An 11932-nucleotide genomic window follows, 5' to 3' on the forward strand; every position below is an offset into this window, starting at 1 on the left:
AAAGCCTGAAACCACACCGTCTTGTCTATACGAACTTGGCCTTGCAAGGCCACTGCCTTCATTCGCATTTTTTCCTCTTACTCTAACCCAGACTCACCAGCTCAAACAAATGGCTTCATCGTTCATTACAGGAACTTTCTGAAAGACCCCGGGACTCTTCAAAGGAAACCATCCACAGAGTGTGTGCCTCCGACTCTTTGAAACTCTCCCCACAAAATCTTCACCTTGTTATTTCCACCACCGAACCGCTGTATCGTGATTCTTACCCAATCTCAGGCAAGCCTCCCACCTCTCCTCCCTCCCCACACTAAAGGACCAGCCTTAAAACAAACTTTCAATTCTCAACAAATATTGACCTTACCTCCCCGCTCTGAACCACAGCCAAAGCTTTGAGAAGTGGTCTTATCCCTCCTCACAGTAAACAATAGACTTTGTCTTATCAGCAGGTTTTGTCAGTAACGTGGGGGGGGGCCGGCACAAACACAATGGGTAGCAGGTGTGCAGTTAATGGTGTTCGATTCCCCATCGGGCAGCCAGTCTTTCCGTCAGCTGTCTGTCCTGCCACAAACTCCCCGCTGGCTGCCATACCTGCTTTGTGACTGCAAGGAGCATTGCCACATCTGGAGAATCCAGAGAAAGTTCAGCCCCAGAGGGCGGGGAAGGCGGGAGGCTGGGAGACCCAGCTCTCTGGCTCACCCTAATTCCCAACAGGAAGCGTCTTGGAGGAGCTTGTCCTAGGGGCTTTTCTGAGGGGCCACCGCAGACCAAGCAACACTACGTACTGGGCTGGGCTGGGCTGAGCTCACTCACCAATCCTCCCAGCACCCCTTAGAGATAGCTGCTGTGATTCCATGATACAGAGGAGGAAACTGAGGCACAGAGAGGGGAAGCAACTTACCCAGGATCCTGGGGCTGGTAAATGGCAAAGCCTGGACTGGAACCCAGATCTGCCTGACTCCTGGGCCCCCAACAGCAACCAAAAGAAGGTTGGTTGCTAAGATGGCCTTAGAACAAATGAAGCATACTCCCCATGTAGCCATTTCTTATTCCAACCTGGCTTCCGTTCTGGGCTTTGTCAAAGATAGTTTTATGGGGAGACTGCCATTCTACCAGCTTATTCTTCAGAGAGCCGGTCATTCACTGGTAAGTTAACACCCCCTTCTAATGGCCTCAGAGAGTGCTGTCAGGGCAAGGCTGGAGAGAGAAATGAGGCAAGAAGGACATGTGGGGACCCAAGTCCCATACTCCAGGGGACCTGAGTATGGTGGGAGTTCAGGACTCATAATCAAGGCCCAGATTTGAACTTTCAGGAGGGACCTGCTGGGAAATGCCGAGAGAGCCTGTGTGGGGTCTCACATCCTGAGGACCAAGGAGGGACAAGGCAGAGGCACTTTCTCTCCGCAACATTCCAGCCTATCTCCAGCAGAGAGAGCAAAATCAAAAGATCGCTTAGACCCTGTATGGCCTTGGGCCAGCAATTAGACTTCTCTAAGCCTCTGTGAGATAGGAATACTAAACCTTGCCTCTCAAGCCTGTGTGAGAGTCACACAGGCTAATGTCCTTTGTCAACATCAGGATATCCCGCAAGTGGCAGTTTTGTCAGCCTTTGCTCCAAACTCACCAGGAAATCTATTTCCAGGTCTGGCCTCCAGGCCCCAGAAAAAACAATATTCCTTCCTGTGGGAGACTCAGCCCCGGCATCACTCACTCACGTCCTCCTGATCCCTGAAGCAACAGAGACCCTTCTGGATGCCTCCCTCTGCCATTTCTCATCCTCTCCCCACACCCACCCCATCCCACCGGCTGCATTCCAAGGTCCTTTTTTTTTCTTCTTCTAATAACTTCCCTGTACAAGAGAACGAAAGGCGTCTCCCCCAAACATTTGCCAAGGCCATCAAAAGAACCAGCAGAGATAGAATAAAAAGCAGAGGTTACAACAGAGAGGCCCCGGCAAGAGGTCCTGTGTGCAGTTGTGTGGGCCGTGCACCACAAAATGAGTGGTGCCCTCTGGAGTTGTGCAGCTCGTGGCCGTCCTGCCTGGCAGCACATCTGCCTTCTAGACGTTTTGGGGGGCTTGCGCAATGCTTGCTTTCTGAGTGTTTTTAAGTTAGTTGCCAACATTTAAAAACAGGAAATTTCATATAAAACTCCAGATTTTTGCTTTTTCCTGGAAGAGTAGCAGATCTGGCAATCCTGGGCCCACATTCTCATATGGCAACAGTCAGCTGGCCCAAGATGCTGGGCCTGCATGTGGCAATTTGCCCTGTTGGAGTCTCTTTGTGGGGATGGGGGGGTGCCTCCCTGATGTGTTTTCTGGAACCCTCTTCACGTGCCTGTGACTCCACAGCAACACTGGAATGGGGAGCCAACTGAACAGGAAGCCAGGGCTGGGTTAAGCCTTTGAGGGGTGAGTAACCAGGGCCAGAAAGGACCATGACTTGTCCAGGGTCTCCACACGGGAAGAACTGTTCTCTGCTGGTTCTAGAAGTGACAATGAAGATTGGTTCCACACACTGCGACAGCTCTCTGAGGCAGGCTGCTGGGGACTTAGAGGCCAGCAGCCCCGGTCCTTGTCCTCAGGGAGCTTCCAGTGTCTGTGTGGGGGGTGGGAGGCAGACATCTAACACAGAATCGCAGTGACATGAGCTCACTGACATAACATAAGGAGTTTCAAGACTACAGAAACACAGCAGAGGCCCTAGCCTAGATTCCAAGGTTCTGGAAGGCTTCCTAAAGGAAGAAACATCAGAGAAAAGACCAGAAGGATCAAAGTACAAAGAATGCTCAGGGAACAAATGGTCTGACAAGGCTGGAGCAGTGGGGCCAAGGTGGGGATGCAGTGGGGGTGGTGGGGTGCTGGAGCCGTTGGAGGGGCCAGTCTACGATGAGCCTGAATGCCAGGTTGAAGGGCTGGGCTTTGTTCTGAGCCCAGGGATGAGGTCTGATGTGGCCACCTGGAAAGACCTGCGTGCCTGTGGGGGAGTCAGGCAATGGGCAGGGACCAAGGAGAAGGCAGGAGTGGGTCCAGAGCAGCGAGTGAGCATGGGGACTGGGCTAGGTCATGGCAGTGGGAAAGGAGAGTAATGACCTCAGGTACCACAGTGGGGAGGTAGGATGGGCAGGACTTGGTGGAAGATCAGCTGTGGTGAGTGCAGGAGGCCGAGGAGTCCTGGGGGGCAGGAGTAGAGTGGGGAGAGGCACAGCTCTATATCTGGGCATGCCACCATTGAGGGCTGGGTTTGCAAAGTGGTGGTGAGTTCAGCCTTGGCCGTGGTGAGTTTGGGGGGGCAGGGCGCAGCACAGGGCACACCAAGATAGAGATGTTTAGGAGGCTCCTAGAGCCCTCAAGAGATAAGGGTGGGAGTCAGATCTCTGGCTATCTGGAGACAAGAGCGGAAAGAAGGTAACAGAAGCCACAAGTGGGCAACTTGCCCAGTGAGAGTGAGATGCCCCCACCTTGTGCCCCATCTGAAGAGAACAGAGCGAAAAGAGGAACCCACCCTGGAACTGCGTTCAGGTGCCAAGGTGGGGGGAGGGGACAGTGTCACAAAGGCGCCAAGATGTTTTTGGAAAACCTACCTGCTTCCAGCACTGACACACCCACAGCCCGAGCCTGGGAAGGGAAATATTCCTGGCAGCCGATATTGGGCAATCTGTCCCTTGTAACCATGACAGATCCCTCTCTGAAGGTGTTAGAGAAGGAAGCCAGCGTGGCCAACCCCTTCCTTGAGCCCTTCTTACCTCGTAGATTGCTCTGTATGCCCTCAGCTTGCTGGTCCCTCTTGCCTAGCTCCTGCGACCCATGCCAGCTGTCTCTCCTTCCATAAAACCCCCTCCTGGGCCAGTTCCCTCAGACCTTCCTCTGCGGGGCAGTGCTGGTCAGTCTCCTGCACTGTTTATGTCCCCTTGATGAAGCAGTGAGCTCCCCAGGGCAGAACCTGTCCCATCCTGTGTCCTGAAGGACCATGTCCCTGCTGAAATCCTCTGGGTCAGAAGACTTTGGATTCAAATATTTGCTTTGCCACAGCGGAGCTGTGTGACCTTCGGCAGCTTAGTTAGCCAATGTCAGTTTCAGTTTCCTTCTCTGGAAGGAGAGAAGAGTGCCCATCTCATGGACTGTTTGTACGATTGCAGGGAAATGCCATGCCAGGCACACTGTTATCCTCACAACAGTTGGCCCCCTCCTCCCTTCCTACCCCGTCTATACCATGTGAGAACAGACATCTCAGCCTCAGAAGGTCAAGGCCCCTGGGAACCGCTCCTGTCTCATCTAACCACCCCTAGCGAACAGTATTCTCTGGCCCCATAGATGCTTGCCATTCCCCAAATTCATCCTATTCTTTTCACCCCTCTGCCTTTGCACATGCTATACCCTCAGCCTGGAGAGTCTTTCCTCCCCAGCAAACCATTTCTTATCTTTCAAGGCCTGGCTTGGCTTAAAAACATGATTGTTGAACAGAGCTAAGCTGAGGGAGGGAGAAGACAGGGCTGGAGCCTGGGAATGTGGGAGGAGGGGCCCAGGTGGGGGGGGGGCCCTGAGTGCTCCAGTTTCCAGTGTGGCCTAGTGAGTTTCTGGAGGGGGAAGAGTTGGAGGCAGGAAGGGCTTGGCTGTCATTATTGGGAAATTCCTCCTTGCAGGGCTTCGGGTGGTCTGTTGGGATGACAGTAGCATGCTTGAGGTCCAGCTCTTGCAGGCCTCCCAGCTGTTGCTTCTTGAGGGAGATCGTGCAGGGTGGGGGAGGAGGCCAAGCACTTTCTGGTGGTTTCCAAGCTGGGTCAGGCACCTTGTGCTGGGACTTTCTGTTCCCAGTTCCAGCCCTGGCTATCCCATCTAGACCCAAGATGACCTTAAAAATAGTGAGGAGGGCCTGGGTGGGGGAGGATGAGCCCTGAGCCCTGAGCCCATAGGGAATTCAGGTCAGTCTCCTTCAGCCTAAAACATGGAGCCTGAGGCTCAGAGAGAGGTGGCCATTGGCTTTGGCCACACTGCCTCCCCCTACCATGCATGTCCTAGCTCATTATCTCTCTGTACTTACATTTACTCCCTAGGGCCCTCTTACACCCAACCTCACACCATATCATGAGTCTCCAGTCCTCAATTAGAGTAGGCTTTCAAAACAGTTTGGAGGGAAGGAAGGACTGTCATGGGGGGAGGCATGGAGTGAAGCAAGGACAGCTTAGACACGGAGACTCTCCCAAATCCTCGCGTCTGCCAAACCTGTGCTGAGATCTGGGGCCCCAAGAATGGATCGAGTCTGGCTCCACCTCCAGGGAGCTCCCAGGCATTGTTCTCCATCATTTCAAGCATTAGTGCTTTGGGCTCTGGGCTACAGGCTGCCCATGAGGGATGGCAGCTACCAAGTTTACTTCCTTACTTTTTCCCCAACCCCCAGCTGAAATTCAGGCTGGCACCCTGGAGATAGCCAACCCCCCCCCTTAACACCGATGGGGAGATCTGACCCTTCCCCTGCAGAGAGGCCTCTGCTGCACTGTTCCTTCCAGAGACAGAAGACCGAGCTTCTCAGAACAGGAGGAGACCAAATGACCACCTCGGCCAACCCCCTCCGTCTCCCACACGGAGAAGGTGACTCCCAGAAAGGGACAAAAGCAGACGGGGCGTTGAATGCCTGGCCCCTGACTGTAGGGTCTAGGCAAGTTTGCCAGTAGGCAAGGCCTAGCCTGGGAGGAAATAACTACCCCAATCCTGCCTACTCCCCAGTCATTAGCACCCAGAGAATAATTTGCTTTGTCTGGAACCAGTGGAGAAGTGCCCAAGTGGGTGGAGTCTCACCAGTGTGGGGTCTGCGGTAGAGAGGAGGGAGCCCTGAGGGTAATGGCAGAGAGGGGAAAGAGCTTTGGCATCAGGACAATCTGGGTTCTGGCCCCCACTCTGCTGCTCCCTTGCTGGGTGACCTTGGGTGAGTCACTTGCCCTCTAGGAGCATCTGTTTCCTCAACTATTAAAAAGGGTGAGAGTATGTCACTGCGTTCTCATAAAGCCAGTGATGCAGAGCTCAAATTTCAACCCAGGGCAGCTGGTTCTTTCCTTTGCCCTACCTATCTGCTCTGGATTGACGCACTTTGAACCCAGGAAGGCTGGAGCGCAACAGAAACGATATGAGGAACAAGAAAGGATGAACCTCGAAGAAGGTAAGTCAAGCAGCATATCTGAGACAGGTTACTTCTAGCTGGAGAATCAGTCTGGAAGGCTTCCTGGAGGAGTTGATGGTTGGAGGAGTTGGCAAATGGCAATTTCACCAGAATCAGTGAAGGAGCATGGGCAGATACCTTCCTAGTACAGGTAAAAGCTGTGAGCAAAGCGGCAGAGGAAGGAAAGAGGCTTCTCTGAAATCAAAAAAGGAATGGCCTTGGGAGATCATTTTCTCCAGCTCCTCCCCCACAGACAGGGAAAGCTCTGCCTGTTGCCTAAGGGCACGTGGTAAGTTGGTGGTAGGGCTGGGCTGAGAGCCAGACCTGACCCTGATTCCTCTCTCTGGTGTCTGCCCCCGGCTGGGACAGCTGACCCCTCTCCCTCACGCGAGCTGGCCCCTGCTCTCTTCCCAGGCTCCAGTCTCTATACCCTGCCACACCTGCATTCCCACATCCCTTAGATGCCCTCAGACCAGAAAGAACACAGGGGAAGCCTGGCCTCAGCTCAGGGTGGGGCCCAGGAAGCAAAGCCAGAGGAGGCTCCTGGTGGCCCGGTGGGCAGACACTGGGGTCAGCCTCCCGCTGTATGTGCGGGAGGTGGGCGGCTAGAGAGTAGTCTAGAGCTGAGCCCTGCAGGGGTCAGAAAAACAGTGGGGTGGGGGACGCGCCTGGGTGGCTCAGTCGTTAAACGTCTGCCTTTGGCTCAGGGCATGATCCCGGCGTTCTGGGATTGAGCCCCACATAGGGCTCCTCCGTTGGGAGCCTGCCTCTTCCTCTCCCACTCCCCCTGCTTGTGTTCCCTCTCTCGCTGGCTGTCTCTCTTTCTGTCAAATAAATAAATAAATAAAATCTTAGAAAAAAAAAAACCTGCGGGGTGTCGGGGGGGTGGGGACAAGCACTTTCTTCCCATACCTATAGGGTCACCACACTCCCATCCTGCCGTGGGCCAAGGCTGCTGGGGAATTTGGCCTGTCAGTGGCCCATCTCCAAACCAACCGGCCCAAGTCTGACCTCATTGTCATCTCTCCAGCGAGGCCTCCAGAGGAAGCATCCACTCCCCTTTCCTGGCGTGCCAGGGTCCCCAGGCCGCGTCAGCCTGCCCACGAAGCCCTCTGTGCCGCCCACTCGGGCCAGGGGGCAGGTTCACTCCTGCCCGAGTGGGTGTGAGGCTAGCACAGCCAGCAGAGGACGGACAGCTGGAAGGAGGCCAGCGGTGATCACTGCAGGGCACCCCGTCTGAAGACCCTTTGTTTCCTCCACCTCCCCTCCTCTGCCCTAGAAATGCACAGCGGGGTGCTCCGTTCCCAGAACCGCCGCCCTCTCCACGTGGCGCGTGGCACACTATGGGCTGGGCTCTGCAAGTCTCTCTCTGAATCCCTTTCTCTTCTGTGCTGAGCTTTCGGATTCTTTGTGGCACGTCTGCCTGTCTCTCTCCTGTCTGTGTCTGTCTGCTTCTCTTCGTTTCTCCCTGCCGTGTCTGCACCCACCTCTCTGGGGCAGACGTCCTGCGCTGTCCCTGCACATTCCTGCAGACACCTGTTGGCCTCTGTCTTCTCCTCTGCCCCGGCCTTTGTCTGACTGCGTATCTCTCCACGTGCTCTGTCTCCGACTCCACTTTCATCTGTACCTTTCTCTGCTTTGTCTGTCTTTCTCTCTGCCTGCTTCAGAGAGGGAAACAGGGCTCGGCGACGGGCTCAAGTGGCCCAAACTTCCATGGGCGTTTCTGTCTCATCAGCGTTTCTGTCTCATCAGGGAAGGTAGGCTGGGTTCCCTGCCTCCAGCTGAGCAAACAGCGTCCCTTCCCACCCCTTCCGTCATTCACTCATTCACTCAACACACTTTCTCTAGGTCTGGCCCTAAGGCTGGCTCTGCATGGGGAACTGCGTGCCCCCCACCCCACCGCACCCCGTACACCCATTTTGGCTCAAGAGCCTGCTCAACCCCCACCCTGGGAACGTGGCCCCCAGACTCCCTCCCAATGCCCCTTCCTTAATTTCATCCCAAACTTACCTATCCTGGGTCCCATGATTTTGGGGGTGCAGTGAGTTCCAGCCCCTGTTTCAATGTCAAGAGTGGGGCCGAGCAGGAGAGGGAGTGAGGCCTTATCGGGGGTCCCTGGAGACAGCAGCCGCGAGCCACAGAAGGGAGGCACTAGTGTGGAGCCTCCGGGTCCTTGACCGGTGCTGCTCGGGCCACGCCACCCTGGACAGCAGCCACCTCTTCTGAGATGGGTTAGGAATTCCCGTAAAACTTGACTCCACTCTCTAAGTGCCTGTTGCTTGTCCTTCTGTCTGTCTGTGTCTCTGAATTCCTCTGATCTTTGGCTGGGACAGCCCAGGGCCAGAGTGGTGCAGGAGGCTGGGTTTCTTTCGATCCGGCCCCGTTGCTGGGAGGAGGCTGCCGTGTCACCTCCCCTCAGCCTGTTCCTTCACATCCTCTTGCCTCAGCATTCCCCTGGCTATTTTCTCTTCCTCTGTTAGCAGTAGAGGGGTGGCGGGCACAGGGAATGTTGAAGGTCCCCAAGCCCTGGTCTCATTCAGTCCCGATTCTCCAGTCTCCTCTTGCACTCCCATTCTCAATCTGTCCCCCACCAAGCTCCAGTCCCCCATCACAGAAATTTCGTCACCCTCCATGAGCCCCATAGAGAACCCCTGTTCCCCCAGTGTCCCCCTGCCCAGAATCCCTGGCCCCCTCAAGATCTCACCCCCTCTCACTAAACCCCCATCTCCTCTCTGAGCTCTGAGGATCCAGAGAAAGGAATAAGTCCATTCGCCAGGATTCGCAATGGCCAGCCTGCCGTGAGGGACTCATGCTGGCAGCCCCATAAAGCGGAGCTCCATCTTGGAGGAGGGGGTTGGGGAGCGGAAGAGCAAATCTGGAATTTCAAGGGTTTTCTGGACTGAAGGCTGAGCCTGGAGGCCTTGGAGCCCCACAGACCTGGGGCTCATTTCAGCCAGCTAAGTGGTCTCAGACAAGTTTCTGCAACTCTGAGTATCATTTCCCTCATCCATAAAGAAGGGACAGCTGGCCCCTCACTTGCAGGGCTGCTGTGCAAGTTCAGCAAGCAAGAAAAAAGCCAAGCCTGAAGGCCAGGAGCTCAGAGAAGGGAGCCACAGAGGCAGGGCTCAGAACAGGACAGCAAGAGGAAACATACCGGTTTGCCTTTTCCAGCTTGCTCAGCACTCTTACACATGAGAGTGAGGCCCCACCGGGTCTACCAACCCTGTAGACCAGGTATTTATTCCCCCATTTTACAGATGAGGCATCGAGTCTCGATAACTGCCCAGAGATCATCCAGCTAGTGCGTGGTGTGACCATGCCTTGAACCTCTGATGCTAGAACCAGGCTTTTTCCTCCACCCACCCAGGCTGCATTTTCTGAGGAAGAGCTCTGGGTTTCCCCAAATCCAAGATACAGAAGTGAACCTGATGCAATTCCAGGAATAGGGTCCTTGCATGAAATGGAGATGTGGATTTGGAATCCAACTTTCAGGATGCAGTGATAAGAGAAACATACATGAACCCCACTTGGCTCCTGGGGGCTATCTGAGGGAGCTGGGGGCACGTGGAGAGTCTTGGAAAGAATCAGTGCACAGCCTGGCACATAGCGGCCCTCAATAGATACTCATCGCCTGACTATCTCTGAGAAACCAGAAATGTGAATGCACGACCACCATACTAGGAAAGGTCAATAGTTGGTTCCGATTGATACAAAGGCCAGGCCCCGCTCCTGCTTGAAAAAACCAAATTGGTTCTAATTCTCTAGATCCTTCCGACTGAAGTCAGTAGTGCCAGTCTTCGCAGAGACCGGTGGAAGTTCCACCTTCGGACTCCAAGCGGCAGGTGCATGGTTAAGAGAGAGAAGGTCCCTTTGGGCTTCCTGGAAACTCAGTAGCCTCCATCTTGGCTTCAGAGGCTGAAAAACTTGTATACATGGATTGGTCTGGGGACATGCCGGGCCCAGCTTGGCTGGCTAAGGTCATCGCATCCATCTCCGAGTGAAACAGTGCGCAATGCCCCACAAGGCCCGGAACACACAATAACTTCAGACATGAGCGCTCTGCGTTTATCACCTCGGCCTCCCCAGGCTGCCGTAGCCCAGGCCGAGAATATTCCTGAGCTCAGCTATGGAATTGCAACAAGGGTCAGCTACCCAGCAGCTTCTGGATAGGAGGCTAACAGGCTTTCAGGTGGCTCTTGGGCTAATCCCGCAGTGACGTCCCATCGTGGGTGGCCCCAAATTGTTCAACCAACCTGCTTTGCATCCCAGCTTTACCACTTACCAGCACGGTGTTTGCTGAACCCTGTGCATTTTACAGAGCCCCATGGTGTGTGTAGATTGCAACACCATCTGCGGATTCCCACAGTTTGCAAAACTTGATGCCTTTTTTAGAGTCCCACGCTGTTGGCAAAGCCCAGCATGGCTGGCAGAGCTTTTGAGGCCCCATGATGCGCACACAGTCTTCTGTCTCATGCCGGGCCTGATGCTGTTCATAAAACCTTGGGCTGTTTGCAGAACCCAGGCCCTTCCTTTCTTTAAGTCAACCCATGTAGGGGGTTTGCAAACCCTGAAAAATAGGACACTCTTCATTTTGTAGAACTATCCGAATTTGGGTATAAAGGCATAGTGCTGAGCCCCAGACTGGAGACCTCAGTTCTGGTCCCAGCTCTGTCACTAACTAGCTATGGGATCTGCAGCAAGTCCTTTCTCCTCTCTGGGTCTCAGTCTTCTCATCTGTTAAATGGAGATCATGACCTCAAACCACCCACCTTCAGGACTGTCATGAGTGTCACTGTGAGAATGCCCAGAAGATGGGGAGGCAGGGGTGGGAAGGGGAAGAGTAGCCAGAGGCTCCTTCCTGAAAAAGTCTCCAAACTGCCATCTCAGCACCTTTGCTCCCACTTCCCTTCAGCCTGGCAGCCAGGGAACGGATGTCTATAAATGCGCCCTTGCCTGGGCAGACAAGTGAGGACCTCAGTCAGAGTTTCAGCCTTCCCCACCCCCAGACGCTGCCTGGGGTCAGAACCCAAGCTACACAGACATGCTCCTGTGCATGGCTCATTTAATCTGCTCAAGGAGGGCTGTGTCATACTTATTTCACCCATGAGGACCATGACACTCAGAGAGTCCCTGTGACTTGCCCAGAGCTATAAGTCGAATACACAGCGGGGGCCGGGATCTGAGCCAAGGACAGCAAAGATGGACGCATGGTACCTAGAAGGTCGGAGCAGGAAGGAAGCTGGAGCACATTTAATTCAATCCTTCCCTTTTTCTGGCTGGGAGACTGAGGCCTGGAGACACCACAGGGAAGTTACAGTCTCTCCTTAGGCTTCAGTTTCTCTCTCTGGTGGATGAGAAACAGACCCCAGCCTGCCAAGGGTTCAGGACCTTACCCCTCTTTGTTGGCACAACTCTTGGATCAAGACACAGAAAATTTCCCAATCATGCGAGGAGAAGCACAGGTCTGCTGGCAGGTGGGTGCATGGCCTGGCCACTCAGCCTGGCCACCTTGGCACAGCACAGCCACTGGCTCCTCCAGCCCACCCGGCCTTGCATAGCCCATGCTGTGCTCTCTCTACAGCTTACACTCCCTTGGCGGTTCCTCCTTGAGAAGCCCTTTTGCCCCAACAGTGCTGGGTCCAACGGCATCCACCCCCACCAGGTTCTCCCTCCAGGCTGGAGAGAATGCATGCTATGCTAGAAACCCTGCATCCCTGCCTGGATATGGTAGCCCCAGGCCCCAGAAAAAGCGTGAGCATGGACAGCAGACAGGTCAATCCTGA

At 54.6% G+C, this 11932-nt stretch overlaps 1 protein-coding gene across 5 annotated transcripts in view; it reads right to left on the reverse strand.

Annotated features, from left to right (window-relative positions):
• Window positions 1-8489, reverse strand: part of SLCO2B1 (solute carrier organic anion transporter family member 2B1) — a 46414-nt gene extending 37925 nt beyond the window's left edge. The window contains exon 1 of one of the 5 annotated variants that reach the window (XM_034666325.1): window positions 7637-7948. In XM_034666325.1, the coding sequence (XP_034522216.1) occupies window positions 7637-7673 (37 nt within the window). In that variant the 5' untranslated portion in view covers window positions 7674-7948. Of the gene's footprint in view, window positions 1-97; window positions 277-3741; window positions 4019-7636; window positions 7960-8159 lie in introns of those variants that run through there. The other 4 variants (XM_034666326.1, XM_019795368.2, XM_011219834.3 and 1 more) reach the window with 4 other exon arrangements.
• Window positions 8490-11932: the final 3443 nt, after the last annotated feature.

Source organism: Ailuropoda melanoleuca, chromosome 8 (genome assembly GCF_002007445.2).
Source record: "Ailuropoda melanoleuca isolate Jingjing chromosome 8, ASM200744v2, whole genome shotgun sequence".
Classification (NCBI taxonomy): Eukaryota; Metazoa; Chordata; class Mammalia; order Carnivora; family Ursidae; genus Ailuropoda; species Ailuropoda melanoleuca.